Source organism: Phalaenopsis equestris, unplaced genomic scaffold (assembly GCF_001263595.1).
Source record: "Phalaenopsis equestris unplaced genomic scaffold, ASM126359v1 Scaffold234275, whole genome shotgun sequence".
NCBI classification, from domain to species: Eukaryota; Viridiplantae; Streptophyta; class Magnoliopsida; order Asparagales; family Orchidaceae; genus Phalaenopsis; species Phalaenopsis equestris.
In genome coordinates this window covers 46574-57487 of record NW_018252195.1, presented here as the reverse complement: position 1 = coordinate 57487, position 10914 = coordinate 46574, and the positions used below count along the sequence as shown (strand labels likewise).

Genomic DNA, 10914 nt, shown 5'->3' with positions numbered 1-10914 from the left:
ATCAGAACAAGCGATGCCTTTAGTTTTCTGGCTACAGAATTTGGGGGTGTTGAAAATCTTGATTGCACGAAAAGGGATGCTTATAATTTCATACAAAGAGAGAGAAAGAGTATAATTGAAAATGGGAACGCTAATTCTCTACTTAGATTGTTCACTAAGAGGCAAGCAGAGGATACAATGTTTGCATGGGACGTCCAGATAGATGAGTCTGGTAGTTTATTGAATTTCTTTTGGAGTGATGGGATATCCAGACTTGATTATGATTGTTTGGGGATGTCATAATTTTTGACACATGTCATAATGATATCGGCTTTCAGAACTACTTCTTTGGTGATATGACTCAGAAATGATTTGGGGTTACCCATTTTATGATACGCCTGCATAATAAAACAAAGTGTTGACATATTCATATTGTTGTTGAAATTCTTAATATAATTAAATATGGGTGTTTAGATATTTAGATGCGGTCTTACCCAATACAGTGGTGATACATAAAGGTAAGGCCTAAAAAGAGATGGATTTGCATTCCTCTTATTGTTCAAAATCATCGCTCGAGCGTCGACATGGTCATTTGCAATCATGCCATTGCACAATAACTCCATCATTGCCCGGCGATCTATAAATATGTCTTTCAAGTGCACTATAATATCACTCCTGCATAATAATACAAATTCCAAATATAGTAAAGAAGTTATCTTCATTCACTTAACCCCAAAAGATTTTCATTATAAAAAACATAGATTCACTCACTCATTGATGTATTTCACCATGACTTGATCGATCACTGTCTGTGTTTCAATTGATACCATAGATCTGCAGGGATAGTCGATCTGGGAGACAGCTGGAAGAGGTTACAAGAAAAAAAAATTATGTCACATCACCTGCTCATCTGAAATACACAAGTAATTTAGATGATATAAGACAATGTATCAAAAAACAAATTCCAAATAACACATTAACAACATCGACTTCACCAGTTGTTTTTCGTCTCTTCAGTTCAAAGGCAGTGAAAGGTGAACTCACTGTCTTCTTTCTTCTGCTCCGTCTACCCTTAACCCTCTGTATTAAGCTGGCAACAGACCGTTCAACTTTATCTCCTTCAACAGAGGTTCCTTCTTCGACAACATACGACAGCTGGATTCTCTCTTCTCCAACAGAATCTGTATGTTGGGTGACGTCAACAGAAGCTGAATGCTGGGTAACAAAATCATGAGGACTCCACCCATGAGGGGAGACTGGTTGTGGATCATCTACTCCGATCTCTTCGTCTTTATTAGTTGGAATATTTTCAGATTTATCAAACTTATGTTGCAGCACCGAAATTTGTCCCTACAAACTCGATACTCCAACAGTTATTGTATTCAAGGTTCTCTGATATTCAGTGAACCATTTTTCTTGGCCTTTAAGCAGCTGGACTATTGATTCCATGCTTTTATTTATTGTGGTATACAATAGCTCAGGGGCGATGTCCCCTGAATCAACTGGCCCCATATCAAATGATACAGGTGCCTCTGGTCTACCCTGGACTTGTGTCACAGAAACTGGACCAGGTAATCCTTCATCTGGATTGAATAATAGATTGAGCTCGTCCTCTTTCAGATCCAAAAATTTATCATGAACCTGCGAGTAATTTCAAAAAGAAACGCTTTGATCATTAATAGTTTCAAAACGACATAATAATTTAATTGGAAATTAAAGATATATGTAACTTGCCTGATCAGGAGTCAACATCTTAAAAGCTATATCCAGTTGGGATGAGCTCAAGCTTACAGTTGTTGGCCACCTCAACATTCGAGGTCTAGCCTCAGGATTCGCAGGAGTAATCAAAGAAGTGTGCTCATAAAACCAGAGCTGTGTGAAAAAGACATATTTAGCTTTAGACAAAGAAATCAAAATAAATAGCATTTGGTTTTAATACGATGTACTTACCGTTAGCAAAAAAAGAAAACCATTTATATATCCCAAAGGCCGGTTCCGCCTTATTTTGATGGCAACCGCATTTATTTGCTCAATAAGATATTCACATAGCGCAGCGGGCCAATTAAATGAAGCAAATGTATCTACATTCTCTCCAAAGATGTAAAGTCCTTTGGATACACTGAAATTACTAGACGGAAAAAATAAATTTGATAATAAATAGTTTATATACAATTGATTAAAAGGGGCAGAAGACTCCCCAGTTCCGAAGGTCAACAGATCAGCCTTCATTTGACGGGCATCAACGCCACAGGATGGAACTTTCTTCCACTTTGGAACTTCTCCTCTATTTGGCATGCCAACCAAGAGGGCAACTTCATCAGGATTAATCCTCAGTTCTTTCCCTCCCAGTCTGAAAACCATTTTTTCATGTATCCAACATTGCAATATTTGAAGTGTGACCACATTGTCTTGGGGATAAGGTGGAAGTGCAAAGAACTGATCAACATTCAAGGTTTTCAGCTCATTCATCATCCCGTCAGATACGACAAGCCTGACCTTATCAAGTGCATCTCGAACTACAGATGGTCGACATCTAGAACTGATGGACCTTGGGTTCACAAACCTACATCAAACAAAATAGTGCAAAAAAATATAAGGGGTTATGTATAAATGTTTTATTACGGGAATACAATGGTAATATTTAAGCAATATTATGTGATCTAGCATAGTATTATTTAGGTTATATTATGGTGATACTTACGTTGTATTCTAACATGGTAGTGTTTTGGTTATATTATGGATGTGTTGCTGTTGTACTGCTGTTGTATTTTTTTGTACAGGTTTAGTACTTAGGTTATATTCTAGAAGTATTTCTGTTGTATTCAGGTAATATTATCAAGGTTATATTCCAATGTAGTATTAAGGTTATATTCTGGTAGTTTTTCCGTTGTATTCTGTAATTATTATAGTATTATCTCTCTGATACTCAGGTAATATTATTTAGGATAACATGGTAGTGTTTTGGTTATATTATGGTTGTGTTGCTGTTGTACTGCTGTTGTATTTTTTTGTACAGGTTTAGTACTTAGGTTATATTATAGAAGTATTTCTGTTGTATTCAGGTAATATTATCAAGGTTATATTCCAATGTAGTATTAAGGTTATATTCTGGTAGTTTTTCCGTTGTATTCTGTAATTATTATAGTATTATCTCTGTGATACTCAGGTAATATTATTTAGGATAACATGGTAGTGTTTTGGTTATATTATGGTTGTGTTGCTGTTGTACTGGACAAATCTAAAAGCCTGAGTTTATCTGATTCAAAAACCCTAAAAGATAGAATGAAGATCGAATGAAGGTGCTCCGTGCTCTCCTCGCTCGGGCGTCGTTTGGTTTTTCGATGAAATAAACTTTCTTTCAGGCGCACTGTTAATTTTTACTTGTTTCGGGCCAGATTCGGGTCGGGTCGCGCCGTAAACATGCCTCAATTTTATTTTTAAAGTTGTGAGGCCCATTGTCCCAGATGTCATCTTTCCATTGGACACCGCACGCATGTGTCCGCACAGAATAAGAACTCCTCGCTCACGCCTCCCCGTCCCCGTTCGCACGCCCGACCGAACCCCTCTCTCTCCCTCATCTCCTTCGACACAGAGAGCGCCCATCCCATATCGTGATCTCCTGCTCCTCTGCGACTCCTCGAGCCGCACGCCTGCTCCGCTCGGCTCCTCGAGTCACACGCGATGGGGAGGTCTCTCCCTATCCCTTTTCCCTCTTGCCTATAAGAAACCCCATCTGGGGAGGTTTTAGGAGGCCGAAATTTTCAAACGTAAGGGGAGGTGCTGCCGAATTGCTTCTAGACCTACTCTTGCTTTTCTTGTGCGCTCTACGTCAAGTGGTAATCCCTTCCCTTCTCTTCTTTAGCCATTTGATGTGGTGTTTGCTTTCATGTTGAAACTCTTCCTTACACCTCCATTTGGATGATTAAATGAGGTTTTTTTAATCCTAGGTTGGTGGATTTATAGTTGCATGCTAGGTGTTTGTTGAAATGGTGCAGGGAAATCTAGTTCATCATATTTGCATCAAAGTTAGTGGTGTAACATTTGAATTCTTCTTTTATGCACCTTATGCAAATCCTCATTTTTAAAATCTGAATTTTTTGTGGCTTATTCGTGAAAATCTGAAGCTATTAGGTGTTCTTTTTGCATAATCTGAAATTATTGAGATATTTATTTTTCAAAATCTGAAACTTGGGTGGCCTATTTGTGAAAATATGAAATCATTTGGAGGCCTTGTATCGTTCCCTACTGTTGCCTTTTTATTTTGGAACATGTGCAAATGATGATATTTACTGTTGAGGGTTGCTAAAACTCTTGCTTCGGGGCTTAGTTTTGTTTTTTTGCTTCCCGTTATTCTCCTGTTCAAAATGTATGTAGGAGGCAATGTTTATTTTTCTCCTCTGTTAAAGCTAAAAAAAAAAGAAAAAAAATATGCATGCTGAGGGGTTTGATTTGGCTCCCCGTGGCTGCCTTCCTTTGCTCGAGTTGCATGTTATACCTTAGTGAATACCTTATGGCTTGTTGATTTGGTTTTCTTCTTGTATGTTTTTCATTATTTGGAGCTTCATAGCTTGACGACTTGGTTCAAAGAAGCTTTCGTTACATGTTATCCATTATTTGAAAGCTATGGAGTTTGTAGAAAATGCTTTTGTTTATGAAAAATCCGGAATTCGAAAAGAAATTTAGGGATGGTTTTATAAAAATCTGAAAGCATTCGGTGTTCAATTCGTGATATTCTGAAGCCATTAGTGTTCAATTTGTAAAATCTGAAATTTTGGGTGTTGTATTTGTTGAAGTTTGAAAATTTTGGTTTGCTCATTTGTAAAAGTCTGAAAATTAAGTGTTAGATATGTGAATACATGAGAGTTAGGTGCTATGTTTGTAAGTGAAACTTTTATTTTTGGTGAAATTGTATTAAAAAAAAAATCTAAAAGTTTAGAAGGTCTTGATTTGTAGCACAAGGTTCCTCCGTATTTTCGTATCTCACATGCAAGCTTCCATATTTACATACACATTGCTTTGACGCTTTTTTTTGAACCCATGCATGAATATGCCTATTTCACTAAGAAGAAAGAGAAGAGTTTACATATAGGTCACCTAGCTCTCATGTATTTGCATATCTAATATAAACATTTTGAAGGATGAGAAATTGGATGGCATGTATGAATGCCTATGTTGGGGCTCTTAACCATCTTGTTTTATGGAAGTATGGAAATTTATACATATATATTCATTTTATAGAAATCATGGAAATTGACTCGTTGTTTGCATAATAGTAAGATGAGGTTTCTACGATTCATCTAAATAAAATTTCAGGACTTGTTGTTTGGCTTTGGCTTCGTGATAGCTTGGTCTTTAGCCATATACTGACTCGGTTTGGCTTTGCGCTGAGCTCGGTTTTGCCATGTTTTGATGGCTCGATTTGGACCTTATGCTGGCTTCGATTTTGCCTGATGAAGGGCTCGGTTTTTGGCTTGGATAGGTCCTATTTTGGTGAGATATGTGGCCTGTTTTTGGCTTTATAATGGCCCGGTTTTGGCCTCATGCGTGCTTCGGTTTTGCCTAATGAAGGGCTTGGTTTTTGGCTTGGATATGTCCTATTTTGGTGAGATATGTGGCTTGTTTTTGGCTTTATAGTGGTCCGATTTTGGCCTCGTGATGGCTTTGATTCTGCCTTATGAGGGGCTCAATTTTGTGCTTTGACATGACCCCTGTTTTGGCTTGTGATGTGGTTCAACTTCAGCTTTGATTGAGCCTGGTTTTAGTGTGATATGTGCCTCAGTTTGGGGCTTGATTTTCAGGCTTTGTATTGCTATCCCTACCCGTGAGTCTTGTTGGATGTTGGCTTGGATTTGGTGGCTTCCCTTTAGTTGCCTTGCCAGTGAGCTTCGTTTGGTGGCTCCCCTTCGTTGTCCTTGGCCGTGAGCCACCTTGTCTGTGTTATTTAGTTATTGTGCACCTGTTGATTGGTCCCTCCTTACTACCCTGACCGTGAATGCCTATACAAGCCCCTGGATTATATTGGCTTCGTATTGGCATTGAAGACTTGTAGTTCAAGGTGAAATTGAATATTTTGATGTTCGTAAATTGAAATTTCTTAATTTTAGTTGTTTGGAAGAAATTTGAATGTCTCCTTCGAGGGATAATTCGTTAGATGTTTGGAAATGTTTCAGGGCCCAATTCTGCGAGTCGAGTTAATTGTGATATAAAATAAAAAGAGAAGAGGAAGAATCTTTTAATATTTAGGAAAATTTCAGAGTAGTTTGGAGATTTCTAAATAGTGCCTTTTGGGGATGTCTCTTGACTAATTTGTGTGAGTGTGCTCTATTTCTTTACTTATTCGAGAAAGTCCCGTCAGTCGGATGTTTTAGGCTAACCCTCCTGCCGCCTTGGTTTTTCTTTTATAAATTTATTTTGGAGGTGCGTTAGTCTTCTTTCTTTTTCATTTCTTACTTTTTGGTTTGTTTTCCTTGCTTCTTGGTTCGATTTTTAGATGCTTATGTCTAATACATAAGTGCGCATGTATAGCATTTTGTTGTATGTGAAACCATCAAACAATGTCGCAAGTAGGTCGGTTTTGTTTTGGAGCTTAGGGCGGTGTGACAAAAGCACACCGGTGGTAGAGCGAAATGATATTTCATCATACGACATCAGGACCCAATCCAGGGACCCGGTGAAATGTAGGATGATAATATCATTCACCGACACAAGACTAGCGGGGGACCTGTACCTTCTTAGGTTGTTGGTTGTCTTACGCCCGACGGCGTGATCGACTCGGGGACAACTATACTTTTCAAAACTGATAAAAACAAATACAATATTTATAAAAATATTTTCACCACAAAATTAATACAACTTTCTTTTGTATGTCTGAAATCCACGTGCATGCTAAAATATAAATTTCAAATGTATTGTAGTTTGGTTGTCCACTTGTCGATTGCTAGTATCGGGCTAAGAAGCACCTTTTTAAGTTACGTTTAGTACGACACTCTTCTAATTGAGTGGCGGTCTCTATATATTCAGGTGACCGACAGTAGCCTTCGACGTCCCTCGAGTAAAAATATATAGTATCTAAGCCTAGCACCGACCCGAGTGTTTGTGGTTTTCTCTCTTCAAATTTTTCGTGTGATTTTACTGGAGCTTTTGGTAAAGCACTCGTGGTCCTGTTCCGGGATTTTCCCGTGTTTTTGATGGTTGTCTTTGAAATTGTCATTTGTTGATTTCTTTGAGTTTGTCGTTGTGAGTCATTTGCCGATTTTCTCGAGTTTTCCGTCGTGACTCACTTGCCGCTTTTTCTCGAGTTTTCCAGATTGTGTTTCTTTTGTTGCTCACTTTTATTTATAAAATGCATGCTAGCTCGTTCCTTAAAATTTGTCACTATACTTATAACTGTTACATTTATCACACTTAAGGAGCAGCGGACCTCCTAGGTATACAGATTTGTTTTTTACATGCGCTCTACTTTACAGCACAGTTTATTGTTCTTGTCTATTGTACATTAAACTGTTTTCCTATACCGCATGCTCTACTGTTTATGTACATACTGTGTTGTCAATGTTTTCCTTTGTTATATCTGCTACTGTTTCTTTTACGCACTATACCTTAGAGAAGGAGGCTAGTAGTTGGTTTTATAGGGGGTACCCGGCAGCAGATCGTTGACTCAACGATTGCATGTACAATTAAAACTAACGTCGAACTCGAATGTGCTACGACGAGGAGCTTGGAGCTGGCGTTGTAGGCAAGACAATCATCTTCAACAGCAAAACATGTCTTCACCAGCTAAACAATTCCTTAGGATTAAACAACAAGTCATAGGATTTTGAGGTCGTTTGCCTAATGCGACATAAATCCTCAAACTCTCTTTAGATCTTTGTACAACTCTATTGTACAATTTGAGCCCTAACTCGTCTTAGGATTCAGAGGTTGTCGTTCGTCACGACCTAAATCCTCACGTCTTCCAGATTTTTTATGTGATCGTTTCACATGAATGTAAGCCCTAAGTAAATAAAAATTGTCATGATAAAACACTTAAGCAATTTCTCCTCAAAACTGAAGCCAAACAATAGGATAAACTGGGAAGTCACCGAGGTTCCCCTCCGGATCTTCGTTTCACATGAATGTAAGCCCTAAGTAAATAAAAATTGTCATGATAAAACACTTAAGCAATTTCTCCTCAAAACTGAAGCCAAACAATAGGATAAACTGGGAAGTCACCGAGGTTCCCCTCCGGATCTATGGCATCCCCTAGTTCTTCCTCATTTGGATTCTATGATAAATGTTCCAAATTTGAGACATTCCCTTTTCACACCTCTTTGTTCGATTTCGTTGAAAAGTCATATCCTTTTGATCTCTTTGAAGATAATATTCCATGATTTTTATCGAGAGTTTTTTTAGGTGACTTCGGTTATCTAACTTGTAATTAACCATAGGGGTTTGCTCTTATACGAAGTTTTTTCAAACCCAACTTAATATAAACCATATTTAATTCTTCGTATTAAATAGAAGAACTTATCTATATATATGTATATAAATTAAATGTCTTTCCAAAGCGGGTGATGGGATTTCAATTCCGACGGCCGACAGCTTTCAAAGGGTAACTCTTCAACCAAAAATAGTGTCGACAATGTGTCATACTTTAAAGTTATGGGAGGGTAATTAAACAGAGGTTAAGATGCATTACAAAGATTTCTCATAATCAATTTGGATTTATGCCGAGCAAGTCTACTATGGAAGCTATACATTATTGAGAGGTTTGATGGAGAAGTTTAGAGATAATAAGGAGAATCTACATTTGATTTTTATTGATTTAGAAAAATCTTACGATAAGGTTCCAAGAGATGTCCTTTGGAGAGTTCTTGAGAAGAAAGTTGTTGATGTGACTTGCATTCAAATCATTAAAGATATGTATAAAGTAGATGTTACTTGTGTTCAAACTGAAGGAGGATTGACCAAATATTTTCCTATTTCTGTTGGATTACATCAGGGATCAACTTTAAGCCCATACCTTTTTGCTTTAGTTATGGATGGTCTTACTGAACATCTACAGGAGGATGTACCTTGGTGTACGCTTTTTGCTGATGATATCCTTCTTGTGGATAAAGAGAGAAAAATCTCAGGAAAAACTTGAATTATGGAGGTCTACATTGGAGTCTAAAGACCTTCATTTAAGTATAACTAAAACTGAATACATGGAATGTAATTTTAGTAGTAGTAGCTCTAGTGACAGAAGTGTGACTTTGGGTGATCAAATTATTAAAAGGTGTGAACAATTTAGATATCTTGGGTCCGTTGTTCAAAGCGATTGTGATATAGATGGGGATGCTAACAATAGAATTCAAGTTGGTTGGTTGAAGTGGAAGAATGCTTTGGGCCTTTTGTGTGATAGAAAAGTACTGCTTATACTGAAAGGAAAATTTTATAAGACGGTGGTGAGACCTGCAATGCTCCATGGCGCAAAATGTTGGTCTTTAAATAAGAAACATAATAATAAGTTAAGTGTTGCCGAGATGAGAAAGATTAGGTGGATGAGTGGCTTTGCACTTAGAGACAAAATGCGAAATCACTATATCCGTGATAGGGTTGGTGTAGCTCCTGTGACGGACAAAATTAGAGAAAGTCATCTTAGATGGTTTGGTCACATTAAACATCGACTATCTGATGATCTGATTAGGAGAGTAGATGTTTTAGATTCGACTTGTGTTAAGAGAGGCAGGGGTAGACTTAGGAAGACTTAGGCTTATTGTATAAAAAATGATCTTAATTTACTAGAACTAAATGAAAATATGACACTAAATAGGACACAATGGAGAAAAAGGATTCATGTAGCCGAACCCACGTAGTGAGATTAATGCTTCGTTATTGTTGTTGTTGTTGTTGCATCCTAAAATGATGTTTTAAAATTTGTGCATACCATGAAAATATACTAAGAGCTAATATCAAACAAGAAGCCTACTTTTGAAGTTAATATTAAAGGAGTGTCATAACCATTGGGTCATTGGTTATGTATTGTCAAGAATCAAATTATATAGAACCATTTTAAAGGCATCAGGCACCCTCAAGGTGATATATTGCTCAATACTGAATTTGCTAAGCATAAGAATAGAAGCTGTCCCAAGTGGCACTAAAATGAAAATAGCCATGTCACTTAAAAATATACTTAAATATTAAGAGCAACATTAAAAATTATATAGAATTATAATCGTCACACTGTGTTCTGTTGGGCCACATAATCAATTTTCAAGCTTCGTTGCATATCAAATTTAAAAGCATTGCTAAATAAATTTTTTAAAATAAATAAAGTAAAACCATTCAAGCTAAAAGCATGTATAAACTAAAGAATCTATCTTTGCCATCTTCTAATTGATTTTTGTCAATGTCCATAATCTATACCGTTGTACTTATAGCCCTCTTATTCTCGATCTAGTTCCTCGAACCAATCCTCTCCATCTTCAAGAAGTTACAACTCTAGCACCTGAAGTTCTTGTACCAATACTCGATCAACAAATTTACAATGGCACATTCTTGTTTCTTCCAATTTTAATGCTCTTTTCACATCATTCCATGCCAACTTTTTTATGTTTTTTATTATTTTTTTTTATTACATGTCAATTCAATATCATAAAAACATGAAGCTTACCTCTTGTGCAACAACCATAGCAGGTTTGGTTGATCGTCCATCAAAATATGCAAGTTTTGCGTCAGCCAATGCAGATTTTAACTTGGCTTTTGGCAGATCATCAGGCACCATTGCAGGGACGCCCAGTGTGTAGATACATGTACGAGTTTTCCTAAAAGGATGTCATTTAAATTGACCAATAGAGCAATACGCAAGAGTTTATTACAATGTCCTGAAAGTAGTAAATTAAATTTAGCACAAACGTCCTCAAAAACTAAAAGAACATAGAAGGATTCAAATATTTTAGAGATATTTTAGGTTTG

General features: G+C 37.0%; 1 protein-coding gene across 1 annotated transcript in view; it reads right to left on the bottom strand.

Annotated features, from left to right (window-relative positions):
- The window catches only part of LOC110038895 (sulfofructose kinase-like), a 35331-nt gene that overhangs the window by 14545 nt on the left and 9872 nt on the right, over positions 1-10914 (bottom strand). The window contains exon 6 of the mRNA XM_020743813.1: positions 10613-10763. Coding sequence (XP_020599472.1) covers positions 10613-10763 — 151 coding nt within the window. The remainder of the gene's footprint in view (positions 1-10612; positions 10764-10914) is intronic.